At 40.8% G+C, this 15088-nt stretch overlaps 1 protein-coding gene across 1 annotated transcript in view; it reads right to left on the bottom strand.

Annotated features, from left to right (window-relative positions):
* The window catches only part of STPG2 (sperm tail PG-rich repeat containing 2), a 773928-nt gene that overhangs the window by 289708 nt on the left and 469132 nt on the right, over positions 1-15088 (bottom strand). The window contains exon 13 of the mRNA XM_075860649.1: positions 2457-2572. Coding sequence (XP_075716764.1) covers positions 2457-2572 — 116 coding nt within the window. The remainder of the gene's footprint in view (positions 1-2456; positions 2573-15088) is intronic.

The raw sequence follows: 15088 nt of genomic DNA, 5'->3' as shown, positions 1-15088 counted from the left end.
TCGAACACAAAGTTGGTCAGCACATACTAACAAAATGTCATAAATGTGCAGGTGACTGCAAACAATACAAAAACACCCTTGTAACAGCACTCTACAGTGCATTTGGTTATTTTAGCGTACGCAAACTACGGTTGAAATGGTATTTTTGTATTTTTTGGGTTCTTTTGTGTTGACCAACTTTGCATTTGGTTTGTAGTGTGCAACTAAGTAACTTATATTGGTACCGACATAAGTTACTGTCTCTGCCTTCATCTTGAAATGTCAGACGTTGAGAGATGCCGCCCATAGCCGGAAAGCAAGTCCCGGGGTTAGGCAACAGAGAGTTACCGTAGCTAGCAAGGTGGAAATAGAGGTCATAGTGAATGTCATGCGGGCATAGTGGCTGGCATAGCGGACATTGTGGCTTGAATAGGGGCATTGTGATTCTCATGGGGCATTGTGACTGGCATGGGAGCACTGTAGTTCTTATAGGGGCACTATAGTTGTGATGGAGGCATTGTGGTTGTCATGGGGTTATTGTGGTGTGGGATAAGAGACATTTTTATTGTTGTGGGGGAACTTTATGCGCATTGTGGCTGGCATGGGGGGCAGTGTTCCCTCTAAGCTGTGTGCTCTGGAAATAATAGAGTATAAAAAAAACTCCAAATCATTCTGACAGATACAGTTGCTATTGACTTAATTAATCTCATTAAAATGTTGTTTTACTTCTGTGTGCACAGCTTAAAGAGAGTGTGGCTGTCTTGGGGGCATTGTCACTGTGGTAGGAGCATTCTGGCTGTCGTGGGATCATTGAGGCTGGCATAAGGGACATTGTGGCTGTCGTGAGGGTAATCTGTCGCTGTTGTGGGAGATTTGTGGTATAAAATCATCCTGAGAAGCAATAAATGCAATGGTGTGTCATAGAAGGAAGAAGACTTCATTCCGATCTGGGCCAGATGAAAAAGAGAGGGAAAGTGAGCAGCTAACATCAGAGAAGATGTCATCTGTGGGTAAATGGATTTAATTGTCATCCATTTGACTATGCACAGTAAACACGTATTGGGGTGAGTTTGACCTTTAACATACTGCATAAACAATAATCAATTAAGGCTAACTTACTATATGGATGCAATAGAGAGTGAAATGATTTCTGAATTCTCTTATGCCTATATTAGCATAATTATCCCCAACCTCCTGGTGCATTATTATGAGGTGGGACTGAAATTTATAATCATCGCAGATTCTGTTCAAAGGTTAATTTTTTTTCTTCGCAATTCTGGAGGCTAGTTAAATAGCTAATTACATACTTCAGGATGAAATTGAAAAGAAACTAAGAGAAAACATTTAGAGAGACAAGTAAAAGAAATCTAAAACATTACTTTATTCACTAATAATAACGCAAAAAAAGGTAAAGCAGAAATCCGGAATGCTTTTTTGTCAACTTTCATCTAATTAAATCCTACAATAATCTTATCCCCATTCTGCATCAAAATTAAATTGCTGTGGATAATGGTTACCAAAAAGTAGTATAATAAACAATTGAGAAAAAACATCTTGAAAGATACAATCCACGGATTATCTCCAAATGACAAGATGAGACTCTGAATTCCTAAACTGCAGACACTGCGCCTAATACAACACCAGGAAAACACTAGGAACCAGAGGCAATGAAAACAAAACTAAACAGATCCAAAACCTAGTGTAACCAGGCGAAGCAGAACAGAGAACAATAGAGACAGAATAAAACGAAACAACTAAACAAGACAAAACATGGAAGCAAACAAGGACTGAGAAAATACAAGACAGAGCTGGAAAAACTCAAGAGGCTTCTTATATTACAAAGATTCTTAAATTCTCTTGTACTATTGACTTATGTAAAGTTTGTTAAAAAGTTAGTGACTATTTAAGAAGAGGCAAACCAATTAGGTCACTCTGTATGGTCATCTAACCTGTACTGATAAATCAGATGTGTAGCAGTTGTCTTTAGCAATTGCCCCAGCTATGGGAGTTATGAAAACAGCTGAGCCCCCACTCTACTCGTTCCCGGGGGACCTTCGTTCTCGATTTAGGTGCGAGTCTAACAGCTGGGACCCGCATCTATCAGACATTTATATAATATCCTGGGGATAATCCATGAATGTCCAAGTTGAGAATAACCCTTTACGAATAAGAGGCTGAATATCAAATATATATTCTGGAGTTAATAACACATATTTAGTGCCACATAGCATTATGACAATGTTTTAGAACTCAATGTTTGAAAAAAAATTAGACAATTGTGTTGTATATTATTCTTCTGATAAACATAATGTAATTCTAACTTTTTATTTTAGTATTTACTGTATATATAAAACAAAACTGCTGTAATATAGCTATCAATTCACATTTAGTCCATGCAAGGTCACTTTCACACAGTTCAATAAAATCTATTAAAGTAACTAGCTACCAGTGAATATTATTGTACACTTGTTTGGTACCTCATAGTATCCAGGCCCTGGAGTAATCTCCTTTGGGTCTTTGAAACGCTCTTCTCTTGGAACAGATGATGGCGTTTGTATGACTGCCTTCTTCACCGGGTTATAGGCTCCTGGTCCTGAGGTTAAAAAAAGTAATAGTATTTTGATTAATCAATAAATAAATAACACATAGTAGGGAGATATGGTTGCATACTAGTTATATTAGCAGTGCTCGCCTTTGTATTTTATAAAAGGATAAAACATGTCCTCCATTTCAATGTATACTTTATGTTACAATATATTTGCCTCATCCTAATGAAGTTTAATTTAGCTTTATATTATGAACCAGTACGTCAAACTTCATGATGACATTTTAAAGGGAATCTTTCAAACAGGTACCCCTTTTATTACAAAACAAGTGGGTATAATTATAATTACTTAATAAGACTTCTTGGCCACTTTGCATTGCCAAGCAAATTAATTTGAAATCTACAATGCTAAAAATGAAAAGTTGCCAGTGCTCCAGAATACAGACAGGCAGGATTTTGTCACATTGAAGATCTTGATAGAAAGGCTGCTTGGTTCCCTAGTCCCAATGGTTTGACCTTGCCACTACTCTTCCATATTCCCCTCTCTCTGTTAGTTACAGTATGAGTTACAGTATGAGTTGCTTGTGATTGTCACCTAAAGCCTTTGTGAAAGGGCCTGTCAAGGCTTGTAGTGAATCTACAGTATCTGCAGAAATGGAGAGCTTGCAGGTTCTTGAGCAGATTTACTTAACAGCTCCTGTGCAAGACATGTTTTTTTAATCTTAGTAACAATGTAACCATGTTTCTGGCAGGGTGGTGGGGAAATTGTAGAGTACACTGGTGTGTCATACTGTAATAAAAGTATAGACTAAAAATATCAGGAAGACATTTCTTAATTGTCTAACCAATATAAGATATATTATCTATTAAAACCTACTCCATGTATAAAAATCGTTAATTAAATGGTATGATCAAATATGTGTATTTCCCCCTGAAGGATCATAATGAAATACATATTTAAGAAATAAACTATAATACCCATATTACTGCATGAAACATTATACACAGAATGGAAACTGTGGGCAATTAGATACATCAACATTGTATTTATGCAATTCCCATTACCACTATCATTTACACTGATTTTAGCTCGATAGATCATTTGTTTTAATTAATTTTACCTCAGCACTACATTACACTATATATATGTATATAAATATATATATATATATATATATGTATATATATATAATATATATATGTATATATATATATATATATATATATACACATATATATATATATATATATATATATATATATATATATATATATATATATATATGTATATATATAAAAAGTAGCTATATCGGAGTGATGGAAGACTTGGACCATAATTCTATTGTAGTTGTTTACAAACTTCAACAATGATCTGCATGCGTGGATCTGTGATGGAGAATACTTTAGCAGATGACCATTTTCAGGGGTCCATTCCATATGTGTACATATAATATACAATTGATAAAAATAGGGCATAACAAGATATGACAAACTTTGCATGAATCCAGAATGGGAATCATAGTTAAATAGTAATGCAGGAGGGTCATCACTGAATAACAAGGCAGAGACAATAATGGTGTTGTGCTAAACTGGGTTACAATCCTGTGAGAGTTGTAATGGAAGCCATATTAGTTGTCATAAAGCTTTCCAGAGTAAATAATTTGACAGAAAATAGCAACTGGAACTTAATTGGCTGTGTGAAATTTATAATCATATCTATTTAGTATGCATAAGAAAAATCTGTTATCGAGAAAATCTTGTCTTGGAGACATGGCAGCAGAGAATATATTGATAGAGTCCATGAACTCAGACCTTTCACAATTTTTAGAACTATACAATACCCAAGGTTATTTGCAGATAATGAACTGATAAGGGTTCAGGATGTCAATCTATAAAAATCCAGGTTTTTAGAAAAGATTTTGCGAAGTAAAAGATAGGGCTATAAAGGCTTGTTCCCGATATTAGCCTGTGTAAACAGGGAACAGATCAGCCGACAAACGGGCAAACGCTCGTTCGTCGGCTGTGCACATCTTTTATGCAGCCTGTAAGCAGAATATCTAACCATGTAAATAGGGGATGTCCTCCCCAATCGGACACAAAATGAGGGGGACTGAACGATCATATTATGGATCGTTTGTCCTATTATAGTATAGCATCAGCCTGTGTAAAAGGGCCTGTTAATGACTGCTGATTGGCTTGTTAAATCGCTGATTGGCGCTGGTTATGGGCAGAAATCTACACGTGTAAATTCACCCTAAGTGATAGTGCTTCCGTAAACACACTAGCTAACTTGGCACATGTGATGTCATTGGATTTCATACAGATTTTTCAATAAAACTTGTATTTTACTTAAAGGGGTTTTCCCACGAGGGACATTTATGACATATCCACAGGATATAATCCAAAAAATAAAATATTTGAAGCAGCACAAATCCCGATAGCTGGAGCGGTGACATGCTGTAAGATCAGACAAACCCAGTCTGACGTAATGTAATCCTCAGAAAAAGTGTGGTTGTACAGCAGCACACATCTCCCAAATTTCAATCAATATGTTCTTTTATTGGTCAAACATCCAGTAAAACATGGCAACGTTTCGACCCGTGATAAGTGGAGGGTCTTGAGAAAGACCCTACACTTGTCACGGGTCGAAACGTTGCCATTTTTTACTGGATGTTTGACCAATAAAAGAACATATTGATTGAAATTTGGGAAACGTGTGCTGCTGTTCAACCACGCTTTTTCTGAGGATATCCACAGGATATCTCATAAATGTAAGATAGATGCGGGTCCCTCTGGGACCCGCACCTATCTCTAGAATGGGGGCCCCTAAACCCCATTCTAGCTTTTTGTGCTCACGCTGAATCCCGGCCACTTCCTGACTACACGGTCGGGAGTTACGGAAACAGCGTAACTCGCTGAGCTACGTTGTTTCCATAACTCCCAGTAGCGTAGATAGTGGGGGGGCGGTGGCCCCAGGCCCACTCAGATGGTGGGGCCCACCGCGCCCGCCCGCGCCATTATTGCCGCTCCCGCTGCCCCCGCCGTAGCAACACCACACAAGGCGGCCTGCTGCCTGTCTGAGGGGGTGGCGGCACAACTAATTGTACTTGCTAACTAATTGTACTTGCGTCTATATGACACAGATACAATTACATGCAAAAGCGCTGAATGGCCGTGCACGTTCCGTGCCCGATCATTGAGCGCCTAACATTAATGCTGATTGGCAGGGCAGAATGACTTGTCCAGCCAATTAGCGCCTTTCAACAACGCTAGCGCTTCAGTTCTTGAAAGGTGGTGATTGGCGGGGCAAGTCTTTCTGCGCTGCCACTCAACGCCTTTCAACGACACTAGCGGCAAGATGACGTCATTGTGCCGCTTTCATTGTTGAAAGGCGCTGATTGACGGGGCAAGTCATTCTACCCTGCCAATCAGCACCCTTCAACATTTGCCCTATCCTGTGGCTATGTCATAAATTACTCTCATGGGAAAACCCCTTTAATTGACATGTTATGTTGGACCTTGATGGACCCTGATTACCTACTGTCTGTGCCTGGCTAATTTATGGGTTATTTTCAGTAATGGATGTTCTGATTTACAACTTTATCTACCCAAGGTTTTTTGGTGCTCCTTAGAAATCTCCATCAAAATCAATCATGAAACAATACTATAAACAGAGGACATTCCAAATCCATGGCACTTTGCTTGGTGGTGGTCCAAGCTTAGGTCCGTTTTGTTCTCCCTCTTGTGTTCCTTTAACAGTCATCTATGACATATCAGATAATTTTTGCCAGAATTTCCTCTCAAATATTTGGACCATTGTTGTACGTAAAAAAAGAAAAGGACATAGCGCAGACAGAATATTGGTTGTTTATTACAAAAATGGAGCCTACTGTGAACCAATTGACATAATAACACATATTATGCGCCAGATTTGCTACATGTTCTAGACACTCTTTGGTGACTTACTAGACACGTTCAAAAGTGTCTAAAAGATGGGTGCGCAGCTTAGTAGAGTCCTAAAATGTACCAAATGTATTAATGACGTGCCACAATTTTGACACAAAATACTAGTCTAAAGTGATTGTATCGTTTTAAATTACCAAAATATTATTGTTGTCGGCAGAACAGGGAGACGTGCTGCCGACATGATAGAAATGTATGGGGACGAGCAATCGAAGTAATGAGTGCTCGTCCCCATACTAGCTCCTTGTGAAAAGAACCAAATGAGCGCTGATCAACGAGCTGTGCCGTTGATCGGCGCTTGTTTACACGGCCCCACGTCAGGCCATGTAAAAGTACCCTAAGTTAGAGAAAAGTGTCTAACATGTCTAGTAAGATGCGCCAAATCTATCCTACAACTTGCGCCACTGTGATAAATTTGTTAATAGTTTTGAATGAGCAGTTTAACTGTTGATTTTATCTATCGATAAGGCGCTGAGTGAACAGGTTACAGTTAGTTTTTTTTATATAACTTTTTATTTTATTGTTTTATTATGTTATATTGTACTTAGTTATTTTATAGGTTGTTTCGGTGACAAATATTAACATATGTGCATTGTAATATTTATGACAATTATAACTGTGATATATTTGTTGCAGCTTCTGCCTGTCTCATCTAGCATTAATTTGTCAAAATTTTAGACAGTATTAATAAATCTGTCCCAATGTCTTTATTTTGAGTCATATGACTTTCTTAGGTGCAACCTCAATATATGCAATCTGACTGCAGGGGCGTAGCTAGGGGGCAGGCGGAGCAAGTAAGAGGGAAGGTGGAGGGGTGCCTGGGGCGCACCGTGCATGACGGCGGCCTGCTGCCTCTCTGAGGGGCAGCAGCGCCGATGAAACCAGCCGCCATGGCCTCCTGCATTTTAATTGTTCCTGCATCTTTCAACAACGCAAGCGGCACGGTTACTTCTTTGCAGCGCTTGCATCGCTGAAAGGCGCTGACTGACAGGACAAGTCATTATGCCCTGCCAATCAGCGCATTTCATAGACGCAAACGGCACAATGATGTCATCACGCCGATTGCGTCTATGAGAGGCACTGATTGGCAGGGCAGAATGACTTGCCCTATCAGTCAGCGCCTTTCAGTGGCGCAAGCGGCACGATGAAGTCACCAGGCCGTTTGCGTCGTTCAACCCCAGCAGACCTGCTCAGAAGAGAGCAGGTCTGCATTGCCACCAGACGGTGCGGGAATGGCATTAGTATGTTAAAAAAACATAAGTATGTTAAAAAAATTGATTTTATCCTAATAAAAATGTGAGTGGCATTATCTACAGGGGGGCTCTACCTACGGGGGTTGGCTCTATCTACAGGGGGGCTATATACAGGGGTGGGCTATATGTGGAGTACCATCTATATCTGTAGGCTATATGTTGGACACTCTATAAAGATGTGGGCTATATGTGGAGCACTATCTACAGGGGGAGCTATATGTGGGGCACTACATACAGGGGGAGCTATATGTGGGGGCACTATATACAGGGGGCTACATGTGGGGAACTATCTACAGGGGCTCTATGGGGGTCACTATCCACAGGCAATTCTATGTAGGGCACTATATACAGGGGGCTCTATGGGTGGCACTATCTACAGGGGACATGGTGTGTGTGTGTGTGTGTGGGTGTGTGTGTGTGTGTGTGTGTGTGTGGGGGGGACACAGTGTACGGTGCTATTATATTTAGGGGCACAGTGTCTGGCACTATGAGAACTTTATCTTTGTTTATAGGTGCAGAAAAGTTTCAAAGTGAGAAGCTGAAGACATCTGAGCGGCAAAGTCATCATAGAGATCTGGACCGGATGGAGAAGAAAAGAGAAAAAGAAAAACTAGAATCTGACGTCACCTGTGAGTCACTTAATGTAAATGTTTATTCTGCCTCTAATCTGTACTGTAGTCACTGTATGATCTGCAGCGAGGTGATAGTTGGTATGATTTTTTTTGCGAAACAGCATCTCCCAGCAAATCTTTACCATTGTTCGGGCCATGCTGGGAGCTGTATACAATTTAGCGCAAACCTATACGGCAGGGGTTGCACTAAATTGAGCTGTATTGATGCTGGTGTTGTATTTATGTACTCAGCTTAGTTTTGGTACTGTATATAAGTACTGGGCTTGTTTCTGGTACTGTAGATATGTAATGAGCTTGGTTCTGGTGTTGTATATATGTACTGAGCTTAGTTCTGGTGTTGTATATATGTACTGAGCTTGGTTCTGGTGTTGTATATATATACTGAGCTTGGTTCTGGTGTTGTATATATGTACTGAGCTTTGTTCTGGTGTTGTATATATGTACTGAGCTTGGGTCTGGTGTTGTATATATGTACTAAGCTTGGTTCTGGTGTTGTATATATGTACTGAGCTTGGTTCTGGTGTTGTAAATATGTACTGAGCTTGGTTCTGGTACTGTGTATATATTTATTGAGCTTGGTTCTTGTGCTGTATTTATGTACTGAGCTTTGTTCTGGTACTGTATATATGTATTGAGCTTTGTTCTGGTGTTGTATAAATGTACTGAGCTTGGTTCTGGTGCTGTATTTATGTACTAAGCTTGGTTCTAGTGCTGTATTTATATACTGATCTTTGTTCTGGTGTTGTATTTATGTACTCAGTTTTGTTCTGGTGCTGTATTTATGTACTCAGTCTTGTTCTGGTGCTGTATATATATTGAGCTTTGTTCTGGTGCTGTATATATGTATTGAGCTTTGTTCTGGTGCTGTATTTATGTAGTGAGCTTGGTTCTTCTACTGTTTTTATGTACTGAGCTTTATTCTGGTGCTGTATATATGAATTGAGCGTGGATCTGGTTTTGTATATAGAACTACACTACCGTTCAAAAGTTTGGGGTCACCCAGACAATTTTGTGTTTTCCATGAAAACTCACACTTATATTTATCAAATGAGTTGCAAAATGACTAGAAAATATAGTCAAAACATTGACAAGGTTAGAAATAATGATTTTTATTTGAAATAATAATTTTCTCCTTCAAACTTTGCTTTCGTCAAAGAATGCTCCATTTGCAGCAATTACAGCATTGCAGACCTTTGGCATTCTAGCTGTTAATTTGCTGAGGTAATCGGGAGAAATTTCGCCCCATGCTTCCAGAAGCCCCTCCCACAAGTTGGATTGGCTTGATGGGCACTTCTTGCGTACCATACGGTCAAGCTGCTCCCACAACAGCTCTATGGGGTTGAGATCTGGTGACTGCGCTGGCCACTCCATTACAGATAGAATACCAGCTGCCTGCTTCTTCCCTAAATAGTTCTTGCATTATTTGGAGGTTTGCTTTGGGTCATTGTCCTGTTGTAGGATGAAATTGGCTTCAATCAAGCGCTGTCCACAGGGCATGGCATTGCAAAATGGAGTGATAGCCTTCCTTTTTCAAAATCCCTTTTACCTTGTACAAATCTCCCACTTTACCAGCACCAAAGCAAACCCAGACCATCACATTACCTCCACCATGCTTGACAGATGGCGTCAGGCACTCTTCCAGCATCTTTTCAGTTGTTCTGCGTCTCACAAATGTTCTTCTGTGTGATCCAAACACCTCAAACTTCGATTCGTCTGTCCATAACACTTTTTTACAATCTTCCTCTGTCCAATGTCTGTGTGCTTTTGCCCATATTAATCTTTTCCTTTTATTAGCCAGTCTCAGATATGGCTTTTTCTTTGCCACTCTGCCCTGAAGGCCAGCATCCCGGAGTCGCCTCTTCACTGTAGGCATTGACACTGGTGTTTTGCGGGTACTATTTAATGAAGCTGCCAGTTGAGGACCTGCGAGGCGTCTATTTCTCAAACTAGAGACTCTAATGTACTTGTCTTGTTGCTCAGTTGTGCAGTGGGGCCTCCCACTTCTCTTTCTGCTCTGGTTAGAGCCTGTTTGTGCTATCCTCTGAAGGAAGTAGTACACACCGTTGTAGGAAATCTTCAGTTTATTGGCAATTTCTCGCATGGAATAGCCTTCATTTCTAAGAACAAGAATAGACTGTTGAGTTTCAAATGAAAGCTCTCTTTTTCTAGCCATTTTGACAGTTTAATCGAACACACAAATGTAATGCTCCAGATTATCAACTTGCTCAAAGGAAGGTCAGTTTTATAGCTCCTCTAAACAGCAAAACTGTTTACAGCGGTGCTAACATAATTGCACAAGGGTTTTCAAGTGTTCTCTAATAATCCATTAGCCTTCTAACACAGTTAGCAAACACAATGTACGATTAGAAAACTGGAGTGATGGTTGCTGGAAATGGGCCTCTATACACCTATGTAGATATTGCATTAAAAACCAGACGTTTGCCACTAGAATAGTCATTTAGCACATAAACAATGTATAGAGTGTATTTCTGATTAATTTAATGTTATCTTCATTGAAAAAAACTGTGCATTTCTTGCAAAAGTAAGGAAATTTCTAAGTGACCCTAAACTTTTGAACGGTAGTGTATATTGCTTGTACGAATGGTTTTATGCTCGAGTTGCACAAAAAAAAATTACACCTCATTGATTGGTAGAGAAGATATCAAACATGGCGATGGGGAAGGAGATGTCGGGAAAGAGGTTCGGGGGGGCGGGGGCAAACTGAATCTTTGCCCCGGGTGCTGGAGAATCTAGCTATGCCTCTGCTGACTGTGCTAAAATTACACATTTTTGGTTACTACTTTCTTTTTTATAGTCAGTCATGCTGGTTCTAAAGCTGAACCTAAGTTCTTACCAGCCCTTATGGATTAAGTGCTCTAACACTTTACAAATAAGCAGTTAAAATCATTAAAAATTATTTATAACAATTTAAGAATGGACCCTCATAGCACAGCATTCTGTTTAGAAATACAGAACATTAAGGGTAGATAAAATAATTAGTCTATGAAGGTTTCATGTCTTATTTAACGTTTGATCTCAGAACAAGGACAACCACTGCTTCACTAGACCCTAATATGAAACTTCACACACTTGCATGCTTAATATTTACCAATCCAGATATATGAAAATAGTACAAATGCACTATATTTGCTAAAAACAAAATTCTTCTTATGTGTTGGTTTCTGAATTACATCATACTTGCAGTTTATTGTTAAAAATCCCTTGCCCAATGGTTCAACTTTACTACATTAGTAAATTGCATTACTATCTCCCAACATGTGGAATGTCATGAGAACCCGCTGCAGAGGCGTAACTATAATTCATATAGCCCATAACAAATACATGGATGGGCCCTTACCACCTAGTTGATAGCAAACTAAGCCGCAGTGTTACAGACATTAACACAACTATTTTTATTTTTACAGAAGCAGCAATCAAACAATACATAGTTTCATATATCATATTTTCAGAACAAACGAGAACCCTTAATCTTTACAAAATATTGCTAGACATCAGAAAGAAGGAATGACATTCCTGCAACTGACAGCTGGTATGGTTGCTATTAGAGATGAGCGAACCGGGACAACCGAACCCGGTTTCGGTCCGAACTTCCGGTAAAGTTCGGTTCGCAGCGAATCCGAACTTCACCGGGTTCGGCCGAACCAGTTTTGACCGAACCCGGTCAAAAACATTATACAAATCGGCAGCCACTTATCTCTATCAATCACTGATAGAGAAAAGAGGCTGCTGATTAAAAATAAAATAAAAAGCATTTCATACGTACCCGGTCGTTGTCTTGTTGACGAGTCCCTCTTCTTCCTCCAGTCCGACCTTTTCTGACGCGGCAGCCTGTGATTGGCTGCAGAGGCCTCTGCAGCCTGTGATTGGCTGCAGAGGCCGCGGCAGCCTGTGATTGGCTGCAGCGCTCACAAGGCTGCATCGTCATCAAGGAATGTCGGGCCGGATGTCGAGAGGGACGCGTCACCAAGGCAACGGCCAGGAGACCGGACTGGAGGAAGCAGAAAGTTCTCGGTAAGTATGAACGTCTTTTTTTTTACAGGTACTGTGATCGGTAGTCACTGTCCAGGGTACTGAAACAGTTACTGCCGATCAGTTAACTCTTTCAGCACCCTGAACAGTGACTATTTAGTGTATGTGCACACACACTAATTACGTCCGTAAATGACGGACGTATTTCGGCCGCAAGTACCGGACCGAACACAGTGCAGGGAGCCGGGCTCCTAGCATCATACTTATGTACGATGCTAGGAGTCCCTGCCTCTCTGCAGGACAACTGTCCCGTACTGTAATCATGTTTTCAGTACGGGACAGTAGTTCCACGGAGAGGCAGGGACTCCTAGCATCGTACATAAATATGATGCTAGGAGCCCGGCTCCCTGCAGGGTGTTCGGTCCGGTACTTGCGGCCGAAATACGTCCGTCAATTACGGACGTAATTAGTGTGTGTGCACATACCCTTACTGACGTCACCTAGCAACGCTGCCGTAATGACGGGTGCACACATGTAGCCACCCGTCATTACGGGGCCTCATGCACACGACCATAAAAACACCCGTTATCACGGGTCGTAATTACGACCCGAAATAGCGGGCCCATAGACTTCTGTTAGCCACGGGTACCTTCCCGTTTTCTCACGGGAAGGTGCCCGTGCCGTTAAAAAGATAGAACATGTTCTATTTTTTTATTTTACGGGCCGTGCTCGTAATTACGACTCGTAACTACGAGCACGGCCGGCCGGCCACGGGCAGCCGGCCGCTTTTGCGAACCGTGCTGTCATTATAATTATAGCAGCACGGCCCGTAAAATAGAAAAATAGAACATGTTCTATTTTTTTAACGGCACGGGCACCTTCCCGTGAGAATACGGAAAGGTACCCGTGGGTAACAGAAGTCTATGAGCCCGTTATTGCGGGTCGTAATTACGACCCGCAATAACGGGTGTTTTTACGGTCGTGTGCATGATGGGAGCACGGCTCGGAAAAACGAACGGCTGCCCGTGCTCATCTCCTGAAATACTCTGTGCTGCCTTAAACTCTGTGGACAGGTCAGGATCCTGTTTCTTTTAAATGCTGCTAGGGAACCCGCTCGATCCACTATATAAGGCTACGCTACAGTGCAGCATTTAAAAGAAACAGGATCCTGACCTGTCCACAGAGTTTAAGGCAGCACAGAGTATTTCAGGAGATGAGCGTGCAGATTCAGTGCTGTTGTGAACTCTGCTCTTACCATTACGTAGCTCTCAGTCTGTTATCTCTCCTCCACTCCTGTCCTCAAGAACACCTTCACATGATTGCCAAGTCACCACGTAATGGTAAGAGCAGAGTTCACAGCAGCACAGAGTATTTCAGGAGATGAGCGTGCGGATCTTGTGCGTGGTGGTGACTTGCCAATCATGTGAACGTGTTATAGAGGACAGGAGTGGAGGAGATGTAACAGACTGAGCTACGTAATGGTAAGAACAGAGTTCACAGCAGCACAGAGTATTTCAGGAGAGGAGCGTGCAGATTCAGTGCTGCTGTGAACTCTGCTCTTACCATTACGTAGCTCAGTCTGTTACCTCTCCTCCACTCCTGTCCTCAATAACACCTTCACATGATTGGCAAGTCACCACCCCGCACAAGATCCGCACGCTCATCTCCTGAAATACTCTGTGCTGCTGTGAACTCTGCTCTTACCATTACGTGGTGACTTGCCAATCATGTGAAGGTGTTCTGGAGGACAGGACAGGAGTGGAGGAGAGGTAACAGACTGAGAGCTACGTAATGGTAAGAGCAGAGTTCGCAGCAGCACTGAATCTGCACGCTCATCTCCTGAAATACTCTGTGCTGCCTTAAACTCTATGGACAGGTCAGGATCCTGTTTCTTTTAAATGCTGCACTGTAGCGCAGCCTTATATAGTGGATCGAGCGGGTTCCCCAGCAGCATTTAAAAGAAACCGTGTTTGTGTATGTGTGTGTTTGTGTATATATGTGTGTTTGGGTATGTGACTTTGTCTGTTTTTGTTTTTATATGTGTGTGTGTATATATGGGTGTGTTTGTGTATATGTGTTTTGTGTATATGTTTGTGTATATATGGGTGTATTTGTGTATATGTTTGTGTGTAGATGTGTGTATATGTTTGTGTGTAGATGTTTGTGTGTGTTTTTGTATATGTGTATATGTGTGTATATGGGTGTGTGTTTGTGTGTATATATGGGTGTGTTTGTGTATATGTGTTTGTGTATATGTGTGTTTGGGTATGTGTGTTTTTGTTTGTATATGTGTTTGTGTATATGTGTTCGTGTATGTGTGTATAACTGTGTGTGTGTGTGTTTGGATATGTGTGAGTTCGTGTATATGTGTGTGTTTGTCTGTTTATGTGTGTGTGTATATCTTGTTGTGTTTGTGTATATATGTGTGTCTGTGTATGGTTGTTTGTTTGTGTGTGCGTGTATATATGTGTGTAGGAGAGTAGAAGTATTGGTATTGTTCACATTGATAACTGTTTTTTTATGTTGTTGCAGATTTTGATGTACCGATTGGACTACATCTACGATTCGTTGGACTACTGCGTAGATCTGCGTTTTTTCAAATTTTAATAAAATGGTTAACGAGGGTTTTGTTGGGGATTTCTTATTTCAATAAAAAAGAATTGTCTTTGTGTTTTTTTTTCAAACTTTATTAGTGCCTAGATAATGGCAGTTGGCTGATTGACAGC

This window comes from Rhinoderma darwinii, chromosome 1 (assembly GCF_050947455.1).
Source record: "Rhinoderma darwinii isolate aRhiDar2 chromosome 1, aRhiDar2.hap1, whole genome shotgun sequence".
In the NCBI taxonomy this organism is placed as follows: domain Eukaryota; kingdom Metazoa; phylum Chordata; class Amphibia; order Anura; family Rhinodermatidae; genus Rhinoderma; species Rhinoderma darwinii.
The sequence above is the reverse complement of the archived record's forward strand: the minus strand, read 5'-3'. Positions and strand labels throughout refer to the sequence as shown.